Source organism: Cyprinodon variegatus, unplaced genomic scaffold (assembly GCF_000732505.1).
Source record: "Cyprinodon variegatus isolate N-32 unplaced genomic scaffold, C_variegatus-1.0 Scaffold2, whole genome shotgun sequence".
Lineage (NCBI taxonomy): Eukaryota > Metazoa > Chordata > Actinopteri > Cyprinodontiformes > Cyprinodontidae > Cyprinodon > Cyprinodon variegatus.
This window is the reverse complement of record NW_015150455.1, coordinates 2,855,863-2,878,965: the sequence shown is the minus strand read 5'-3', so window position 1 is coordinate 2,878,965 and position 23,103 is coordinate 2,855,863. Positions and strand designations below refer to the sequence as shown.

The following is a 23,103-nucleotide window of genomic DNA, read 5'->3' as shown; positions in this document are numbered from 1 at the left end:
TATAAAAGACTGGTATAATGGATATATATTCCTCTTTTAATGTGTACATCCATCTAACCCTCTATCCTTATCCTTATCCATTTAAAAATCCTTTGTAGCCTTAAATCTAGAGAAGAAGCTTCTTTGTTGATTAATGAAAAACCTACGTCCCCATGGATTCCAATGGTCCAACAGTGTCCTGCTCGGTTGGGTCTGAGCTGAGGTTGTTCTTGGGTTATTGCTCAACATCAAAAACAATACTCAGGACAAGGGTATACTATGAACAAATCTCATTAGGACTGCTCCGTGGAATATAACAAACACAATAAAGATTAATACTTTGCTGTAGGACATGTCACTTAATGCTTAGAGTAAGCAGGAAACCTCAGAGCAGCCAAGGTCATGCACATGAGGGGAAACTTTCTGTCTAATAGTTGCCTGATCGCTGTGACCTTCTGCACCGTACAGACGACCTCTCAGATGTGGATTCTTATGAAGCAACAGGCTGTCAGAGTAATCTGATAGTCCTTTTGTCTCTACACACAGCTCCTTATCAGCTGTTCTGCCAATGGAAAATCTCTCAGCAAAGAGGGCCGAGGTGCAGGGGGCAAAGTCTGAGAGGAAATTAAAAAGCTAAATGCGGATCGGACTTGTTTGAGAAATTCATTTATTTTTATATACAATTTTGGCAATTCTTTACTCTTTTCATTAAAATCAATCTTATGATGTTAAAAAATTAAAATATATTTTAAGGGATTATTCTATAAACGTAGTAGCTTTAGTTTCCCATTCATTAAAAACAACAGATCTTCAGATTTTTGAGTTGAACTGTAAAATCTGAGCCTTATATCTGGTGACAATGGTTTTGTCTTATAAAGCTCTGTGTGAGTCGTTCTGCTCTTCCTGTGTCTGTATCTCAGTTAGCTCTCTCCTCATTGGCTGATTGGACAATCATTAAATCCAATAAAACATTGATGGTTAACATTCAGGTTAACGTTTGACCAGACCGGATGAAGCTGAGGAGATCGCTCTGACGTGTGACTCACTTGGTTTCTCCTGTAAGGTAAGTCACATCTGGCTCCTTTGTCCCTACTCTCTGTTTCTGGGTTTGGTTTAGTTAAGAGGAAAATATTAAGGGTGTAAATAGAAGCAAATAAAGCTGCTTGTTTCTTCTTTGCTCAGTTTGTTGATATGTTTGTTGTCTGTCGTCGGATTATTTGCATGTTACTGTGATCTTGATTTGACTTTGGCAAGGCCTAGAAAAAGGCGTTGGCATAAAGGGACCTCTACTTTTTTACTCTTGTGATTTTCTTTTCAACTTTTGTAATTGCACATAAACAAGGACTACATTAAATATCATAGATGGCTAATTTTACTCTTACAGAGACTTTATAGTCATTGTGATAAAAGGTTTCACATAAGGAGCTGGAATCTGTGTGCCATGGTGCTATTATCTATTTCCCTTTTAATGTGTTACAACATTGCAGTAACTAATTTCCGCATTTGATTTTTATTAAATTGATTCAAATGTATGATAGGACGGTTGTAAGCATTCAGTTGAGTAAACCAAGCAACAGACAGCGCTTTATGTATGTAATTAAATGTTCAAAAGCAGAAATATACTAAAAGGATAAATGTTTTTTGTTTAGGAGTCTCTCCTGATTGTGCTGATGCTAATAAGATCCCGCAAATGAAAAGGTCATCAGCCAAGACTCAATGTCACCTTCACTTAATGAGTTGACTTTACTCTACTCTCTCAGCTGCAATTCCCAAGACTATGATCTTTACAATAGCATTCATGGTTGGAACATTTCCGTAAAAAAATTTTGGATTTTTTTTATTTACATTTCTTATAACTTGTATTGAGCTTCCATTTATGTTCCTATTTGAATTACTTTAAACAGTCATCTACAACCTCTGTGAACTTGAGGCCTATATTGAACTTTTATGCTATCAATCTGCCTATTTCTGGATAGGATGAATCCTACATGTATGCGTCTTTATTACACTTATCAAAACTCATAAAATGTTTACTTTATTATAGCCCTTTAACTGGGATAAAGACAGTAGGATGACAGACTCTGTGTACCCCATCAGAGTTAAACCCTTCAGGATCTGATTGACAGCATGAAAAACCAGCTGGAAAGAAGGAAACTGGTGGCTTTCAGTTTCTCCTGTACGTTCAGGTTGCTGATTCACCAGCTCATGAAGGTGGAGTCTCTGGCACTTAAAGCTCCCGTTTAGCTTGTGTGCACATGTGCCGACTCAAGGACACGTTTTCTTTTGGTGTAACCGGTGACTCATTGTGCTGAGGGGAGAAAATAAAATTGGTCACCCTAAATCTTTCCAAAAAAGTTAAAAAACAATCCACTGGACTTTGTTTCCGAGTTTGAAGACGTTCCGCTTCTCATCGAGGAAGCTTTTTCAATTCAAAATGTCAGGAATAGTGTTGAGTTTGAGGCATTCCTGACATTTTGAATTGAAAACAGTTCCTAGATGGGAAACAAAACATATTCAACCTTGGAAACAAAGTCCAGTTGATTGTTATTTAACTTTTTTGTAATGACTATGACCTGGATGACTGAGACTCTTCACCAGCATTTGTCACCTTGAATCATTTTAACTTAAGGATTCTGACTTGCATAAAAGATTTCAGGTGTTAGATAAAAACTACAAGACCCATACTGCATCCCACAAAATATAATGCTTACACATAATGGAATCTGTACCTACAAAATTGCTTCTTGTAGTTTTTTTTTTTTTCTGAATTCCAATCAAAACTTTATTTTTATCACATCTATGGAAAATCTTTGATTAGACTAGTTCTGACTTTTAAACCAGGATTTTGGAAGTTAGTAGTTCCTCAGTTACTATTATGAAGCCTGATGGAAGGGGCATAGCTTAGGTAAAAAACAGCCTGAAAACACCAACTACAAATATATTAAAGCTATTTTTACTTGCTTAAGAGGGTAAATGATTATGTAAGTATGCCTTTTTCAGATATATAAGATATGCACAGTCTGATAAAGCAGTGTGTTTAAATGTTTTCAACTGTCAAACATTCATTCTCATTTCCTCACTTCTGGCTTTTAAACCATTTTTTCTTGTCTTACTCCTTTCTCGCACCTTGCCTCGGCCTCCCCCTCCTTCACAGGCTGTGGAAATGACACCCATAGTGCATCTGCTGTTGCTCGGGTCCCTACTTTGCATTGTGAGTACACAGCACCACCACCTGCTGATGCTGCCGGCTTTAGATGCATATTCATCTCAGACTCTCAAATCCACGAAGCTGTTAAAGTGTCAGCAAACAATTCGCTCTGTATTATTAAAGCAAGCATCTGGAGTTAATCCTCATAATATACTGCAGTCTTTCCTTAGACGAATATTAGACTATTTGAATGGAAACCTTTAAAGGAGACTGTACGCTGGAGTTTGTCTTCAGAGGCTCCGCCTCTCAGGAGGAACTTAGAAAATCAGCCACTGTCATTTCGTTTTGGCTCAATAAATAACTGCCCTCAATGGCTGACTACATTCCTGTTACAGCACAAAGGTGAACTGTGTGTGACTTTTAGTTGTACCTTTAATCTGCTGTATTTGATGATAATTGACCTGTCTTTCCATACTTTGACAGGCTGCAGGGAAAGACCTGGAGGAGAAGAAGGGCCCGTTTGTGGATGTTCAGTTAGACGTGACAGAGGCAACGCCAGTGCCCTATCCAGTATATCAGGTACAACACACATGGAAAGGAGGAGCGGTAATAGTGTAAATATCAAGAAATGTAATTCTTATAAAATTATTGAAACCATAGTCACAGACACTGAAATTAAAAGGATATTTTTTTTATTTGAAGAGATTCATCCACAAACATCTAAATAGACTATTTTAAACGTGGAGGACTTATATATACTGTATGTGGTTAGTTGAGGAACGGGTCAACAAGAAGACTGGTAATGAAGAATGAATCATGAAGATACTTTACTAAACAAAAGTGTTTCTTAAAGGAACTATAGTTTGCAAAATGCTGCTGAAGATTCTTAGTCATCCAGGTCATAGTCATTCCAAAAAAGTTAAAAAACAATCCACTGAAATTTGTTTCCAATTTCGAAGACGTTTCACTTTCAACCCAAGAAGTTTTTTCAATTTAAAATCTAAGAAGGGTTGAGTTCGAGGCTTTGTGGAGTGGATGAAAACCAAAGCCTATAGTTTGCCAATCAACCACTTGAGGTTTCTCAGATCGTCTGACACTCCAGATACAGATTAAACTCATAAAACAAACTTTAGACCACTAAGATATGTTCAATGATTTTAAAAATGAATTAAAATCACATAAGCAGGGTATGCAGAATGAGTGACCTTTTCTCAATCCTGTTATTACGATCTCTCTAGATGAAGTTTCCTTGTACTCTAACTTGAGCAAGGTCACAAAGGTTGCTTAAAAAAAGGTCATCCACCTTAGTTAACAATAGACTAATTCTTGTTCCACACCAAACTCTATAGAGTGTTTGTTATCAGAACTCCCATATTAGTCTAGGTAGAGTTTAATGCAAACTACACATTTGCATTGTTGGTAGTAGGATAGAAAATGGCCAAATGACCAGTTTGCATGTAGTATGGCTCCAATGATGTTTAGGAGACCTTTGGTTATCACGCTTTGCATACTTTGCATTGGATATTTTTTATTCCACATGTTTGTTTATTTAGAAGTGTTAATTTACTAAAGTATTTCTTTATAGATTAATTGAAAAATATATTCAATAGCTCCAGCCCTACTATCATTAAAACGTATGCATTTCAGAACACATCTGTTTTTTTTTTTTGTTTTTTTTTATAGCCGATACATTTTTTTTTTTTACATTTTTCACCACCTCCTCAAACAAATTATACTGTTTAACCTAATATTTATACCCCATGGAAACAGATGACTGTAAATCACTAATTTAACGCTATGTATAAGCTTTGTTTCAAAAAGTTCTGTAAATCACTCATTTAACGCTATGTATAAGCTTTGTTTCAAAAAGTTCAATGTAATTAATGACTGGACCATTTATTGTGGCACTGATTTTGTTAATAGACACATTACCTTTAACATGGGATTTTTTTGTCCAATTAAATCTGTTTTTGTATAACTGGATGGATCTTTCCAAACCCACTGCATTCAGTTCATACTGCTACAATAAAATAAATATCATTATTGTTGTTTGATTTTTCTCATGGCTGTATCTGTGTTGAAAAAAGATTTGAAATGAAGAAACATTTTATTACTAAATCCCCCAAAATCAAAAATAAATAAAATCAAGTTAACTGACCTATTTTGAATGTAGTGACACAAATGGTCAGAGTTTAGGTTTGATGTGTTTTGAAGCTAATACAATAAGTTGAATGACACTAAAACAGGTAAATCCCTCTGGATTTATATTTACCTGACTAAAGCAGGAAAAACAGCAGTGAAATTGTACTTTAAATAACATGTGAACAAATAATAATATGCCTTCATTAACTACAAAGTATTTTTTTATTTATGTTGCATTAAAATCTTTGTTTTCTTTCCCATCTTTCGCTCTATAGTTTCTGGTACCTGAAGGCGCTAATAGTTTCAAGCTGAATGGAGAAGGCACAGACATTTTTAGAATGTCAAAGGATGGCTGGCTTTACCTGGAGAAACCTCTGGACTGGTCTCAAGCAACCCACTACGCATTCAATGTAATATAGACCCTTCCTTTTACACAGATGTTGAAAACCTGATTTGGGGTAGAAATGCAGCACATGTTCAATCGAAGCACTCTGCGTGCGCTTGTATCTGGTTTATAAATCCAGGTGGAGGCGGTGGCAGATGAAGATCTAGTGGATGGGCCAATACTTGTGTCCATAAATGTTTTGGACGTAAACAACAACGCTCCACGTTTCAACCAGAGCATTTACACGGCTACGATTCTGGAAAACAGATCACCAGGTGAGTCTCATGTGGATCTGCTTCACAGAAAACAACAAAACCTAAACTTTCCTTTAGACTAATTTTTTCATAAAATGGGTATATGTGTGTTACAGTTGAGGAGCTGTTATTGATGCATACTTATGATTCTTAATAGTTTCTTAATAGTTTCCAACATAGATTACACTTTAAATTTCAGTTTCAGTTTACCAGGTTAATTGATTCACCTAATTAAAAACATTCATATTATATGGGACAAATTCTGCAGATAAACAGAATGTAAACCACCATTTGCATTCTTTTCCCAATAAAACTCCCCTTATAAACTGGGAAGTTTAGTGAAAGGCCTTCATAATTACAAACTGAATAGAAATACATGGAAATACGTTCTGTCTTGATACACTGAGTTAACACATTTTAGGAGCACAATTTAACAACAGCTTGGAGTCTTTTGGGGTGTGTTGAATTTTAACTCTGGTCTTCCTATCGACCATTCTAAGAAATGATCTATATGTCAATATGAACCTCTGCCTTATCCATCTCCTCACTATGACCAGCTTCCTAATGAAGAATGCATTAACACATCATGATGCTGCCAACACCAGTCTGTGTAAAGATTATCTTTGCACTATTAGTTTTTCACAACATGTAAAGCAATTATATGTTGGCCATGAAGATAAGGTTTGGTCACTCATCATTAGAGCACCTTTTTCCATATGTTTGCTGTGTTAAAAAAGACATAGGAAGGTCATATTTATAGATTTAAGGTCTAGTAGTTGTCCTGTCCACAGAGTCTCCCACAAGCTGTTAATCTGTGCAGCTCCTCATGGCTGCTTTTCCTGTTGAGTCCAAGTCTTCAGTTTTAGATCTTATGCTGTGCACCACATTTTCCACCTTCAGACGATGACTTACACACAGGTGGACTCATTCTACAAGTTAGGGAGCTTATGAAGGCTGTTGATTGCAGAGGATTTTATTTTTGTGCATCAGGTTACAGAGATACACCAATTTATTAAGAACTTTAGTGGTAAGAGTGTCAATATTTATTTCCGTGTCCTATTTATGACATTTTGAGCTCAATGTCTCAATGAAATTTCACGATGGTCTCATAAGACTGTGCAATTTTGTGGATCTTTTAACATTTCCCTATACAAGAATATGTGTTTGGTTGCAAAAAATTTAAATATACCAGATATGCCATTTATATTCTAGGATTTCAGGTGAAAATTACCCATCTGTGAAGAAGAAATGTGCAATGAAGTGAAAAACATTGATTGGCTATACAGCTGGATGTCTGGGATATATAAAATAGTCATTAAGTGTCTGTTTCAAATCATTCAAAAATGAATGTGAAATAAAGATCTATGGGAAATGCTTCCTATAGATTATGAAGCATTTTAAGATGAAAACATCTGGCAATATCTCTCTAGCTACATTTTGCAAAGGCCCTGACCCTTTACTTTTCTCTGTAGTACAAACAAACAATAACTCTGGTTCTGTTTGTCATCTCAGTCTTCCCCTTCATCCGGGTTTTTGCTTCTGACCGTGACGACCCAGAGACTCCGAACGCTCAGCTGCGCTACAGCCTGGTCAGCCAGATCCCCAGCCACAAAAACACCTTCTTGTTTCAGATCGACCCAGACACTGGAGACATTTCCACCACACCAGAGGGTAAGACAGAATCATCCTCACTCAGAGGAATGGCCGGGCTAAGCTGCATAACAGGCAGCTTTTCTGTGGGAAAGTCTGTCTCTCTCTGCCTGTAATCCCTCAGAATAGTGCCAGTGTAAATCCAGATTACACAGATAATCTTGTCCGCTAAAATTTTTTTGCTGATTGGAGGCAGATTGCCTAAATCTGTCGCGTGATGCTGACTCTTAGATTGAAATATGCCACAAAGGGAACAGCTTTGCAGCCATGCATTGCAGTAGATTCATTCTGTGTTTCTTTCTGTACAGGAGAAGAGATGCTGAAGGCCAGTGAAGGAATCCAATATGCCAGAGGAGAAGATCAGAGCATTGATTCCCTAAAGGCAAAGTTCAACGACTATTGCACGGTGCAGGACATCCCATATGAGGAAAACCCATTCTTCACCTGTGTGGAGAGACAAGGTTTGTTTCCTGAATCCAGATATAGCAATCAGTTGACCAGAGAGTCAGTTTTCCCCATAGCTATATCTGAAAAATCTGTTTCAACTATTCATTAAATGCATCCTAACTGGAGGATAGTAACGAGTTACATTTACTTAGTTCCATTTACTTGAGCGATATTCTTTTGAAGTATCCTGCTTGAGTAAAAATTCTGGCGACATTATCCACTATAAACTGAGCTGTTCAGTATAGGGCTGAAACAATTAATTAGATTTATTGGATTATTAATATAATCATCAACTTATTTAGAAATCAACTTATCATTAACTGGAGTATAGAGACTCTAAAATATGCTTTTAGCTGACAGAGCAACCCAATTAGAGCAGTATTTATACCAAGATTGTAAAAAGATATGTAAACATTTTGCACTTAAGATGAATAAATAATAAAATGCTTTCGTCTGTCAATATGCTCTATCCAGAACTCGCCGAGTGGAAGAGTTTTAGTTTCACCTTTTGCTATCTGATTATTAATCGATTAATCAAAAAAAAATATTGAGAGATTAATCAATTTGCAAAATTATATATATATATATATATATATATATATCTTTACTAAACATTGAGTTCAATGTTTTTTTTTACCCACAGATCAGAGGTGGCACTTTACCCACCTCTGATGATTCATCTAACACCGGGTTCTTTAATGCATTTTGCTTTTGTTTTATTAATATTTATATACAGATTAGCTCCACATGTTTTCGCCCACCTTAAGATATGCATTATTTCTTTAGATTGGAACTCATTCTCTGCTTCTCTATGATAGAGATTAAGAGGCGTAATTTGGACCCGCTGGAGGACCCCGACTACACCCTATTTATCCGTGTGGAGGACATGGGCGGAGCCACAGAGACAGCTCTGAGTGGAACTGCCAGAGTTCACATTGCTGTGCTGCCCAACCTGTGGCGCAACCCCGGGCAAATAACTATTGCGGAGAATTTAAAAGTAGATTATCCCCATGTCATTGCAAAGGTCAGTTATAACAAAACTAGTTCAAACTCAGCACCTACTTTAAACACAGCTTCTGACCCTCATAACAAGAGAGCTTCTGCTTTGTTTTTGCATCCAGGTCCAGTCTAATGATCCCAATGCCATCTACACATTAGTGCAGAAGGAGCGAGAGCTGCGCTTCCCCTTCCAGATCACAGAAAATGGAGAGATACTGGTGACAGAGGAGCTGGATAGAGAAGACAAAGAGATGGTAGATAAAAGAGCTGCTTTTTGTCGATAAATTCCTACATGAGAACAAACACACATGCATCACGCTGTCTCTTCTTATTACAGTACATCTTAGTTGTGTTTGCAAAAGACAACAGTGACAAAACTGTGGATCCACCCATGGAGATTCCTGTTTTGGTGTTGGATAAGAATGACAACCAGCCAATGTGTTCAGAGGGGGATACTTTACTGGAGGTGCAGGAGAACGAGCCGATAGGTAGGCAGTGAGCTGTATGCAAGCATTTCTATATGTGGGGCACTTGAAACAGCTCCTCTTTATCTCATTATTGCTCCAACTAGGTTTCTGTACAGTAAAAATTGAAACCATAACGAATTATTTCACAAATATTTCAAAATGCAATGAGACAGTTATTCTGTAAGATGAAATTGGAAAAAAAGAACCAATCAGCTGTTAAAAGGGAATTGTATAGAGCTATACTATGCTGTTTTCATGTTAGTATATCCATAAACTGAAGTATGGTTGAAAAACCTTAGGTTTACCTGTTAAACATAAAAATTTTGGTTTTATCTCAAGTTTTATGATATTTTATCAATCACATCCCACAACCATAGATTGTACAGATGATACAAAGGTTTTAGTTTCATAAGATCAATCAGAAGTAGTGTAACAAAAACCATCCCGATCTGACATTAATATCAGAAATTGGTTCAATATCAGCCAAAAATCAAATATCAGAATATATCAACAATATAAGCAAACACTCTGCTTACGTTTCTAGTTGATGTCAGTGGTAAGCTAAGAACGAATTGTTTTCGACTATTATTTTCTGGTTGATTAACATCACTGGATCGAGCCTCTTTTTTTAGCAATCCACACTAAAAAATGAGTAATTAAAGTATATGAATCATTAATTCTGATACCTTCCGCCAATATTCATATCAGTCAATACTCTAAAACAAAACATTGCTAAATGTTAGAAATAGTTGAAGAAAATTAACAATTTCAAATTGTGGGAAAACAGGGATTTTACAAAAACAGAATATGTGATGCTCAGATGAAACCTAACATGAAGTTATGGGCTTTTAATTAAACTCTTGAGGACTCTTGAAAGGTTGACGTCATTTTTGGGACTTTTCTTTTTAATAAATCTAATATATGAATCTGTGTGTTGATCCTTTTTGTGACGGCAAGTTGGGTGGAGGGAAAATCGTTGTATTAGGTTACCTTTACAGAACTGGGATTTGCTCCTTAGTTGTAGTGTTAGGAGCTCTTAAATAACTTAGCTAAGAACCATTCCCATTTAGATTTGTCTTCATTATCTCATTATATTTGGTCTATATAAACATAATATAATTATGATTGCTCAAGTAGTTTAATAAATTGTTATGTCATTTTGGGAAAATCTGAAGGTCAAAATTATTTCTAAGTTGTGGGAGCTGTGATGAAATGGCTTTCTTTGCATGGTTTCTGAATTACTGTAAATGTATTTGTATTTCAGGCAGCTTCATTGGACGGGTATCTGCCCGTGATGACGATAAAGAAGGAACTTTGAATTCTAAGCTGACTTACACCCTCAGGACAGAAGATCCATCCATCCTTAGCACCTTCTCTATCGACGAAAACTCTGGAGATATCCAGGCCCTGCGCTTACTTCAGAGAAGAGAGGGGAAAGTTTACAACCTGGAAGTCAGTGTCAGTGATGCAGGTAACAAACAATGACTGTAAACAAACATATTTGGTCAGACTTTTGTAGATGTTCACCCCTGTTTGAATTCCTACTCACAGATTTCACCACAAACTGCAAGGTGACCATCAATGTGATCGACGTGAACAACGAGCTCCCTCTTTTTGAAAAGACCCACGTGAGTCCGGGAATCACTGGTTTTGGGTTCTGCTGAGTTGTTTGGATGTTGTTCTCACCATGTGTGTGTCTGTGTAAAGTACGGTAACCACTCTCTAACTGAGGACGCTGAGGTGGGCAAAACGGTGATGACCATCAGAGCCACTGACGCAGACGAGCCAGATTCCGGCAGCTCCTACATCCTGTTCAACATCTCCAAAGGAAACGACGGAGATGTATTTGATGTGCAAACTGATGGCCAAGGAGTCGGTTATGTTGTCATTGCAAAGGTAAAATATCACATAACACAAAACGAAGAAATAACAAATGCATAAAAAAATAAAGCAGAGCAAGTGAGCCCTATTTAGTATATAAAGTGAGCCACAAAGCAAAGGTTGTCAAACTCCTGATCTAACAGATGAAAACTGTAAGTCTATCTTAATATGACTGAACCTTAAAAGGCATGAGTGAGTTTTCTAATGATACTGCCTGTGGCCAAAACAAATAACTGCTGCACTCTTCTGCTCATTCTTGGAGCTTGCACTGGTACTTGATGATATTTTGTCTCAGTAAAAACGTACATAATGTCTCTTTAAAGATATCTGCAACTTCTAAATAATTTTAAAGTAAATTGGCGTTAGTTGGACAAAGCCAATGGTCCCAGCAGAGTTTAGCAAAGTACATGTTTATGTTTGTATTACTTGGGCAAAGAAGGTTTTCTTTTATTGCATCACTCCAAAACGAGATGTTGGTGTTGCTATGGAGACTAGGGGCATTAAGATGCCCCTTTTATGTGCAGGTCTATACCACTGAGTTTTTTTTTCTTTTCTTTTCTTTTTTTGTACTTTTCTACGGAGCCCTTAAAGGGACATGGAGGAAAAATTAAACTTTAAAATTAAAAATAAACTTTTGAGAGATCCCGCAATAGTTTTGCGAGATCTCGCAAAACGTTTTGCGAAATGTCGCAAAAGGTTTTCCCATGTCTTTTTTTTTATTTTATTTTTATGAACTTTATTTAAATCAAGTAAGTACAAACAAGTAAGGCAATAACAACATTACAATTCTATGGAAGGCATAGTAGGGGCAGATTTCAAAATGGAAATCACTGATGAGGAAAATAAAGAATGAGTGAGTAATGATAATGAAACAATAAAGGTTTTCCCATGTCAGCGAACCAGAAGTAAAACAGACACACAACAGTGGAGGCGCAAAGTGTACTGCTATAGGATGATAATACGCCCATGTGTCAGCTACAACCATGGGGGACGATTTGGAGAGGTTCTTAATTTCTAGAGAAGTTCCAAAAGATGATATTACATGAATGAAGAGAGACGATGTCAGTATGCAATCCTACAGGTCCCCTAAAGGGACATGGAGGAAAAAATAAACTTTTGCGAAATCTCGCAAAACTATTGTGGGATCTCGCAAAAGTATTGCGGGATCTCGCAAATGTTATTTTTTTCCCTCCATGTCCCTTTAGGGGCTCCGTACATTTCTTTCTTTCCTGTTCATTAACAATAAATTCATTTAAATATATAGTTAGTTTGTTAGTTTAGGATGTTTTAAATATTTGAATCACTGCACTGATTGTAGATCTGGACAAGTTCAGATCGGCAGTTCTTCTCTTGCATCGATTAGCTAGTTTATGAATTAGGTATATGCTAACATATAGCTGCTTTAACTGCGTGGATGTAACGGTAAACAAAAACGATACTTACTGTATATCAGGTTAAAGTTGTTACTTTGTTCATTTGAGAGTCAAACAACAGAAACTAAAATTGGAAAAAGAACGGTGGACAAATAAAATACATAGAAGTCTGCCGTAGTTCTGCACTCCAAGTTCTGCGTGTTTCAGAAAAAGGCGTATTCATTCTGTACATGTACATGAATAAACTGAACTACTCTCTTACGTATGCTGCTTACTTGCTCTCTGATTTTCAAAGTAGCTGAGATAATAATCCCAACCCAGGAAGCAGGACGTCATATACATCTAATATATATACCACACTGGATAAGTAAAGTTAACATTTAGAATGAAAATATTGTAGTAACATTTATAAGTTATTGTTGAAGGTGTTAATAAATGTGCAAATTGTGAACTTACAGATGCTGGACTTTTCCCTGAAGAGACACACTTATTCAAATTTGGATGTTTCAACTTTTTGATTCAACATTTGCAGAATTTATTTGAAAAAAAAAAAAAAATGTTTTAAACACAAATAAAAAAAACCCTAATATGCAGATGTTGCTGCTAGAAAACAGAATCAAATAGAATAATACTAAAATTGTGGGGAATTTCAGAATTAACAGTAGTTAAATAAATGGCAGATGGAAGCCTGCAGATACACATCAGGGTAAAAAAATAAAGTATGAAAACAAAAATAAGCTAAAAATAAGAGCAATTTTACAGCTGTGCTGTAATTAAAAGTAACAATGTCAGTGATGTGCAACTGTGTGGCTTAATGTCAGACATTTGCAAAAAAAAAAAAAAATACATAAACAGTTTTTCAAACATAATACATGCACATTTATTATATCTATTAGTGTTATTTTTCATGACTGATTTTGTACGCCATAGATTAAAACCTTCCATTTAAAGGTCCTATAGTGAGAAACTAGAGTATCAATAAGTGATTTTCTTATTAAATCATACTGTTTTCTTGCTCCACAGCCCCTGGACTTTGAGTCCCTTCATACCTACAACCTCCAGATTGATGCGCGCAACAAAGAGCCCCTGATGGAGGGTCTGCATTACGGCAGCGACTCCACAGCCACCCTGACCCTGTCCATCACAGATGTGGACGAAGCCCCAGAGTTCAGCCTCGACGTCCTGGACGTGGCAGTTCCTGAAAACTTTACTAAGGGATCAGTGCTGTATGCAGTGAAGGCAAAGGACCCAGAGGGGAAGGAGATCGGGTAAAGAGAGCCCAGCTTGTTCACTCAGATCTGTTTTTGCTATTATGATGTTTCAGCCATGTCAGCAGACAAAGGACCATTTATATTTTAAATGCAAAGGATTGTATAGGTTGCCTTCATCTTGGTGCTTTTCTAGTTTCTTTGCAACCTTAAGTGAGTCTAATGGAATTCTCCCACTAACATGTGTCACTTCCTTTTTTATCTGAATCAAAGGATTTTTTTTACATGGGGTGGTTGGTATATTTCAATAGGTTTCAAATCAGAATGCGTCTGAGAAAACATGATGTAATAATATATTTCCTTGTCTTATTGTATTAAAGTTTTATATATCTGTTATCAACTGTTACACAGCATATTTACATCATGGCAACTGCTGCAGACTCATAGATGAGATTTGAACTTGAACTTCTAAAAATTTGTCAAAATTTATGAATAAGGACAACTGCAACCATTCTTCTAAAAAGATTTTAACTTTATTGGTAGTTTTAAAAAAGAACAACTAAAGGTTCAATGAGTAGATTTTAGTTGATCATCAAGCAAAGGATCTGCATAGACATCTTGATAAATTCAAATAATCAAGTGTGGTTTTTTTTATTTCATTTTGTAATGTTGCTGATCCTGGCTTTTTATAAAAAAGCTTCTTATTTACCTAAACAATGCCAGACTGAAATTGATAGTATTCTTGTAAAGTTAAATCCTGTTTTTCTAGTTTTTAGAAGCGTAAAGAAAGAAAAAAAAAATCTTCATTCAAGTACTTTGGAAATACATTTTTCGGAGAATGGCTTTGCTCGGTGTTTAATAGGCACATAAAAGAAAAACAATTAGTGAACAATAATTTCAGTTTGAGATAAAGTATGTTAAGCTTTTATTTGACTGATGGATAAAGTGTTTTCTGACTTCATCATGCTCGTTTAACAGCCACTGTTAGTCTGTTACATACCCTGCTTCTTTCTATCCCTCGATTCGCATGGACAAGGCTGTTTGCTAGTTTATCTGTTGAAACCATTAAGTGTGCAGAAAGAGTTATACTGATTGTTTTTGTGCAGCGTTGTTCCACAGGTCACACGTTTTGTCACCGTTGAGCTGATGGTTGTGTGTTTGCTTGCAGGTTCAAGCTGGATGGCGATGCTCAGGGCTGGCTAGAGATTGACGCTGCCTCCGGAGAGATCAGGACCAAAGAAAAGCTGGACAGAGAGAAAGTGGAGACCTTTGATCTCACTGTCACTGCTTTTGAGAAAGGTAAGGGAAGAAGAACCCATAGCAAATCACTATTTATCTACACATAAGACACATAACAATTTTTATTTATTCATTTTAAATAAATATAAAAAAAAACATTTTGTGTAGAAATTTGTTAATGTACCAGATTATATCCCTTAGTCCATTATCACAAAATAAGATTCATTATTACTGAACATAAATCCTTTTTTAAAGTGACTTGCACTAAAATGACTCATTGACCATCATCCTTTAATTACTGAGAACCCACACATAAAAAACTATTTTCCAATTATAAATAAGGAAGCTTTTTATTACATTTTAATAAATTAGATCAGAATTTTTAGCTGCCTGTGTAACTCTTTTTATTTAGGTACAAAAGAAAGTATTGCTACTTTAATAGTATGATAGAATATCAACTGTTCTTTAAAAATCTGCATTTAATGTAGTCTACTGTAGGTATCAAAACTTTGTTAATCTTAGACTTGAAAGTGTTTAAAAAGACACTAGAAAAAATATCTATAAATTTAAGGAGAACTAGATTTTTTACATACATATTTGAATATATAATCAAACTCTAAAGATTAATTCTGTCCTGTTTTATAGTAAATCTGGAATCAACACAGTTAAGATTAGGGCACTCTGATTTGTTTCCATAGATAACCCAGAGAAGTCATCGGAAACCGTTGTCCACGTGCGGCTACTGGATGTCAACGACAATGTTCCCAAACTGACTGAGACCAAGACCTTCCTGTGCATGCAGAACATTAAACCTGTCATCATCACAGCTGAAGATGGGGACAGCGACCCTTTTTCCCGTCCTTTCAATTTCAGCTTCACAAAGAAATCTGCCAATTGGAAGCTGAGGCAAATCGATGGTATGCCTATTAATTCAATTCAATTGAGTTTTTTTTATATAGCGCCAATTCACTCCACATGTCATCTCAAGGTTCTTTACACAAACAATTCAACCAGATCATACAGTCAGATTTGTTCAAAGTTTTCTATCTAAGGTAAAGCAGCTGATCGCTTTGACTCAGTGACCTAAAAGTAATCCCTCACACCAAGGATGCCTGTAGCAACAGTGGAGAGGGAAACTCCCTTTTAACAGGAAGAAACCTTCAGTGAGCTGCCAACTGCTGAGGCCGACTGGGGTTCAAGGAGATATGAGCAGACATAGAAATACAAAATACAAAAAGAAGAAATACAAAAGGCAACTGTCAACCAGCTCAACAGGTGGGCCCGTCCAGGAAAGCTCCCATGTCAGAGGATGAAAGAGAGCGCATACAGTTAGTCACAGTCAGAAAAACAGGACTACACTGAAAAACAGTCCAAACATCTCCAACACCCATAAACAAAGGTGTTGATGGCAGCAGCACAGCTGAAATATTCCTCTCAAGGACGGTGAGAGAGCCAAACAGAAGCAGACCAGATGAAGCTACTATAATGAGAAAAAGCAGAGGGATCACAACGTCAGATATTGAACTAATACTGCAGAAGAGAAGAATAGAGATAGAATGAAGCAGAATGATGAAATGGGTCCCTTTGTCCTCCAGCAGTCTAAGCATATAGCAGCATAACTATAGAGATAGCTCAGCACAACCTGACCCCCTCTAACTATAAGCTTTATCGAAAAGGAAAGTTTTAAAGGAATAGTACACCCAAAACATGATTAGCCTTCATTTTCTACTCACCCCCATGCTGAACAAAACTCTGGAGTACTTTTTTGATATCTCAAATGCATCTGGAGATCTGGGAGACTTCTTGCTGTCTGCTGACATTCAAATAATGGAGGTCTATGGCGCCCGAGACAGAAAGGTCCATAAAAGTCCACAAAAACGTGTCAATATTCCTCCATACTGCTCGTCCAATGTAATCCAAGTGTCCTGAGTGGGTAGCATCCAGAATTTACTCGAAACGAAGTCATTTAGAACGTTTTAGAGCCTAAACAGTAGTGTATAGGATTTCCTAATAGCGCCCCCATGCGCGCTCACGATTCTACGGAAGCCGGCAGACCAAACCGGAAGAAAGTGCACATTCAGCGTCTGCTCTGCCGATAATGCAAGCGTAGAAGAAGAAATGTGCTGTTTACCTGTGCAAAGAAAGAAACAACGAAAGAAAAATGTCTGAGGACTTCAGTGTTGAGGAAGAGCATGAGTTCTTTGCCGAGCTGAATGCGCTGGTTTGGTCTGCCGGCTTCCGTAGAATCGTGAGCGCGCATGGGGGCGCTATTAGGAAATCCTATACACTACTGTTTAGGCTCTAAAACGTTCTAAATGACTTCGTTTCGAGTAAATTCTGGATGCTACCCACTCAGGACACTTGGATTACATTGGACGAGCAGTATGGAGGAATATTGACACGTTTTTGTGGACTTTTATGGACCTTTCTGTCTCGGGCGCCATAGACCTCCATTATTTGAATGTCAGCAGACAGCAAGAAGCCTCCCAGATCTCCAGATGCATTTGAGATATCAAAAAAGTACTCCAGAGTTTTGTTCAGCATGGGGGTGAGTAGAAAATGAAGGCTAATCATGTTTTGGGTGTACTATTCCTTTAAGCCTACCCTTAAAAGTAGACAGGGTGTCTGCTTCACGGATTGAAACTTGCTGTTAATTCCACAGGAGAGGAGCCTGATAACTAAAAGATCTGCCTCCTATTCTACATTTAGAAATTCTAGGAACCACTAGTAAACCTACAGATTATGAGTGAAGTGCTCTGTTAGGAACATAAGGAACAATCAGATCTCTGATATAAGATGGAGCTTGGCCATTTAAGGCTTTATATGTGAGAAGGTGGATTTTAAATTATATTCTTGATTTAACCGGAAGCCAATAACGCTAGTTTGTGGATTTCCTGATAGTAAAGAATTACAATAGTCCAGCCTTGAAGTAACAAATGCATGGACTAGTTTCTCAGCATCACCATTGGACAGGATATTTCTAATTTTTGCAATATTCCCCCGTATGAAATAAGGAAATTCCAGAAACCTCTTTGATATGGGATTTAAATGACAGGTCCTGATCAAAAACAACACAAAGACTTTTTACTTTATCATCTCAGATTAGTTTACCGGTAATCCCACCCAAATGAAGTGACTGGCTAATCAGCTTCTTTTTCAATGTCTCTAGATCAAGAACTATAACTTCTGTTTTGTCTGCATTCAGGAGCAGAAAGTTAAGAGTAATCCAGGTTTTTATGTCTTCGAGACATGCCTGTGATCTTTGTAATGGGTTAGCTTCATCTGGATTTATAGACAGATATTGCTGAGTATCATCAGCATAACAGGGGAAATTAACCCCATGCTGTCTAATAACTCTACCAATTGGGAGCATATATATAGTAAAGAGAATTGGTCCTAGCACTGATCCCTGTGGTACTCCACATGTAACCCTGGAGCATGAGGAAGATTTATCATTAACGTGAATAAACTGAATTCTATTGGATAAATAAGATTTAAACCAGCCCAGTGCTGTTCCTTTAAATCCTACAAGATATTAAGTCTTTCTAAAAGAATATTATGATTAAGGGTATCAAATGCAGTACGGAGATCTTACAGGATCACAAAAATGATCATGCTGTTCTGATATCAGATTCAGGTGTTTTTCCTTCCTTATCTGGGTCTTTTTCTTGTGCAGAATCATCAGCTGAACTGCAGTTGGTCAAAAAACCCCTCAGAGAAGGAACATACTCTCTTAAGATCACCGTTAAAGACAAAGCAGGCATGGGAGTTCCACAGCTCTTTGAGGGTAAGTTATCTAAGGTTCAAACCAACTCTCATTCCATAACATTTTTCTTGTGATGAGCTAATTTTCTGCCCAGTCCTTCTAACTTATAATGACAGGAAATTAAGCAGTGCATGCCTACAATTTTAGACGTATAGAATAAAATTATAGATTTGTGTTCTACTGGATGTTATCAGCTAAAGCCTCGTAGGGGATATTATTTAAAAAGAATCAGCTGAAATACAGAGTACATAAAAATGTTCTACTTTACAAAGAAATGTTCTTTCCAATAGTTTTTACAGAATAATTTATCTGAAAATGTATCCTAAAGAACTCCATATAAAAACAGCATTTATAATATTTTTATTACCTTCCAGTCATTCAGTTATTTTCTGTCAGTTACAGAGTTCACATCACAGCTCAAGGTTTTAACATGATTTAAATTAGTTGTTAGCATGGTTAGCATGGTAAACCCTGTGTGTTAAGAAAAAATAGACCCTTTGCATATGTCTAACTTTAAAGTGTCAAAGCCCAGGATATTCCCTGACAGATGCATGGTAAACTAATCTGTATAAAATATTACTGTTCTCCAGTCAGCCTTCCTGTTATCTGCACAGTATTGTAACAGATCTGTAACAGTAGACATTCATCAACACTGAGGATAGTTTTCAAATACCTTCTATGATGGTTAACTTTAAGCTTTAACCGTTAACAAGCTTTAATAGCAAACCCTGAAGACTTTTGTCTCACCCTGATACACCTAAATGCGCTGCACCATTTTTGGTCAAACATCCATCTGTTCTTCTACATCACTACCTTGAAAGAAAAAAAATATAATTCCTCTAAAATGATTTGGAAGTTATATCGGAATGTAAATAGTTTTAGTCTTACTTTATTGTTAAAAGTTGTATCATTGCCTCAGTTTTTAAACCTGAAAATCTTACTTAGTTACAGGCTTTAGCACGGGAATAGGATTCCTTAGGAAAGCTACCAGAAGATACTGCTTTAAACTTTTTAAATGGGTGCTACAGATGCTACTTGTGAAGAATTTTAATAACCCTGATATTACAAAATTAGCTAAAAGTGTCATTAGTCTTGACTTTAATAAATACTTGTAATAGTTAATTTGCATTATTTCAGGTCTTGCTTTATTTGTTTACTGCACACCCTTCATAGTTTGTATTTTGCACAAAAAACAGATAGTTGGGTTAATAATTAAACATTTTTGACCAGTTGGTGTCACCTTAGCAACCAAAAATGGCCAAATTTGGCAAATGGCGTATCAAGTCATAACTTTTATCTGCTTTGTAGTAAAAATTTGCAACTGCACATCCATGGGCTACTGCTACGTCGCACCACATGGATTGGACTTTAAACCTCAGATGGGACTCACTGTCGGGATCTTCATAGGCATTCTGGGATTCAGCAGTAAGTCAGACACACTAACAAGCAGATTGACTGTCTGGTTCTAACTGTGGACTTTTTTGGGGATAAGTAATTATCTTAATTACCCGTTGTAGTCAAAGGTAGTATACTTTTTCTGGTGCTGTATTTGCACAGATCATCCTCTCCGCATGTTAATTGACTTTGTAAAACACAATTCCCCACAACATGATGTCACCACTACTGTACTTGACCACTGGGTTGGCTAGAAACCTTCCCCAATTTTTCCTTTTTTAGATGTTTTACCCACAGATATCATGCTAATGTGGTGAATTGACTTATAAGGAGATTAAAAAAAGGAAATTTAACCTTGATTTATGCTAACAACTTTTTATTTTCATGTTCACATTGAGGCTCCTGCTTCAGCTAACTACATATTTATTATTTGTTTCAGTTATCCTCTTCATCATAGCGGTCAAGCGCTCAGCTAAAAAGACCAAAAATCAGGCGGAAGACGGGGAGCAGAAACCCATGATGTAAAGAGAAGCATGTGAAGTTTTATTTATATACTGAAGTGTCACAAATTACCTTGAAGAAGTTTTGGAAGTTGTACCACATGCACACAGCCTGTTTTAGCATTTTTTGCCACAAACCCAAAGCATGCATCTATCTTTATTTTTTTTTTTGGGTGAGAATGTTTAGTCGTTATTGTTTATATGTGTTTCTGGTACCTTTTAACAGCAGGAGCTGATGCCTCACAGACAGCTCAAACAATTTTATTCACAGTGAGCATCTTCACTGCTAAATAAACAGAGGAAATCACAGACGCAATTGAACAAACTTAAAGAAAATCTTTTTTTTCACTTTCACATCTTCAGATGCTGTTTTATTTCAGCCTTTTTTTATTCAAACGATTTATGAGTGGAGTTTGATTATTAGGTGCTGTGCATGCTAAATTCACTTGGTAGGCCAGCTGATCGTTCTCACAGCTTGTTGACTTAATGTATTAAAACGACACTGGCTGGTTCATTAGCAGTTTCATGGTTTCCTATGATTTAATGTGTTGGATTTTTTTTTTTTTTTCCACTCACCCAGTGTCTGTAGGTGTTAAGCAACATGTTAATGAACAATTACTGGATCATTTTTTTTGTAAAGTGCAGCTACTGCTCTTTTTTCCCAATTAAACGGAACTTGGGATTTACTTTGGTTTTCACTTGATTTTTCTGTCACGTGGTGCTGGAGGTGATGAGTGACATAACGCTCAAACATCCACCTTGATTCACACATCTTAACTGTGATTTCCTCTCATAGATTTTACTTTGCTTTTACTGTGGGTCCTGATACATCCTCCCCTTGCAAGTCTGTCACTAAGCATTTGAGGCCACATCGCAGCCTCACAGAGTGATGCTCTGAGTCATCTCTTTGACAGTGGGAGAAGGGTCGCAGATTGTCAGCTGTGCTGAAAGGAAGATGGCGTGATTGTGGGCTTTTATGCAGCACAAAGAGGGCCCCCAAATACACATGTAAGAGAGGGTTAATACGGGGGCCCACATGTGCTCCCAATCCGATCCATGTCTCACGTGTGTGAGTTGGTGGACTGCCTGCTGCAGCTTTCAGAAGCCAAAGGACGGAGCCACGACCCGCTGTTTATGTCTGTGCTCCATCTGGATCTGTATCTCAGCAACACATTTCCACAACAGAGGAGCGTGAGGAAGTTGAAAGATTGAGGAACAGTGGCGTGGAAGTGGACAAAACACAGGGAGAGTAAAACGATGTATCAGATCTAATCCACCCCCACACACATGCAACAAGGTTTTCTAAGCCGTTGAGCCACCAAAAGATATGGGGTTTGTCATAATATAGAAACTCAATGTTGATCATAGCATTGAAAATCGATTTTTCATTTTATAGCTGTTTAGATTAGCAGTTTATAGCAGCAGATTGTAGGTTCAAGGTCGCCATCACATACATACACAGTAAGGCAGGAAGACAGTTAACAGGTCTACTTTCACTTCATCAAGAAAAAATATCAATGTCAGTTGTTCAGTCTTATATACTGCCTGGAATACATTTATTCACTTTGCAAAAACTCTCTAAATCTCAAGTAAAATGTTTAAACTTTATCAAACCAATGACTGATTACTGAGGGACACTGCCACTTTAAAACACAAACAATAACAAATTGGGATTAAATTCTTTATGATTCTTTTTTATTATAAAAAAAACTTCTAAAATATATAATTTTAAGTTCAATACAGCTTTATTTTGGTGCTTGGTTACGTTTTTGTGAATCTGTTCATGATTTTGATAATTAGGTTGTTTTTCTTTGCAAAAATCTGAAAAATATAGAAAAAAAAATAAATGTAACAGCTGATGGACCCAAGTAGGAAGAAAATATGTTTAAATACATTCTGGAAAAATAAATAGACCACAAGTTTTAGTAATTGTATTTCTGATTCTGTTTTATTTTTTATTCTACTTTAACCATGTCTTCTATACTCACAGGATCTCATGGAAAGTAAAATAAGTTTAAGAATCTCACCCTGATAAGCTTGTAATTTTTCTATAGAGCAAAACTAATCCATCACCAGAGATAATTACACCAAATTAATTAGTGCGATATCTTTTAGGACTTCCAACAATTTCAACAAAGCTGATGTTACTGAAGGAAGATCTATTGTGTTCTTGTTCAATATTCCCTGTTCCCTGGGAAAAGGAATATGACGTGACACACAGGTTCTTTTCCATTTTAGGAGAAATGCAGCAAAGATCTGCATCTTGTGGC

The 23,103-nt window shown here is 36.7% G+C and overlaps 1 protein-coding gene across 1 annotated transcript; it reads left to right on the top strand.

The window, feature by feature from the left end:
* Positions 1–1,024: 1,024 nt before the first annotated feature.
* cdh17 (cadherin 17, LI cadherin (liver-intestine)) lies at positions 1,025–22,417 on the top strand. Its single transcript, XM_015404954.1, has 19 exons — positions 1,025–1,042; positions 3,134–3,190; positions 3,611–3,706; positions 5,545–5,679; positions 5,794–5,929; positions 7,421–7,579; positions 7,867–8,019; positions 8,824–9,029; positions 9,127–9,258; positions 9,342–9,492; positions 10,736–10,942; positions 11,023–11,099; positions 11,179–11,367; positions 13,749–13,993; positions 15,102–15,232; positions 15,871–16,089; positions 18,849–18,959; positions 20,247–20,363; positions 20,773–22,417. Exons 2-19 carry the CDS (start codon positions 3,143–3,145, stop codon positions 20,856–20,858), a joined length of 2,598 nt encoding a protein of 865 aa, XP_015260440.1. The 5' UTR covers positions 1,025–1,042; positions 3,134–3,142; the 3' UTR covers positions 20,859–22,417.
* The last annotated feature ends 686 nt before the right edge of the window (positions 22,418–23,103 follow it).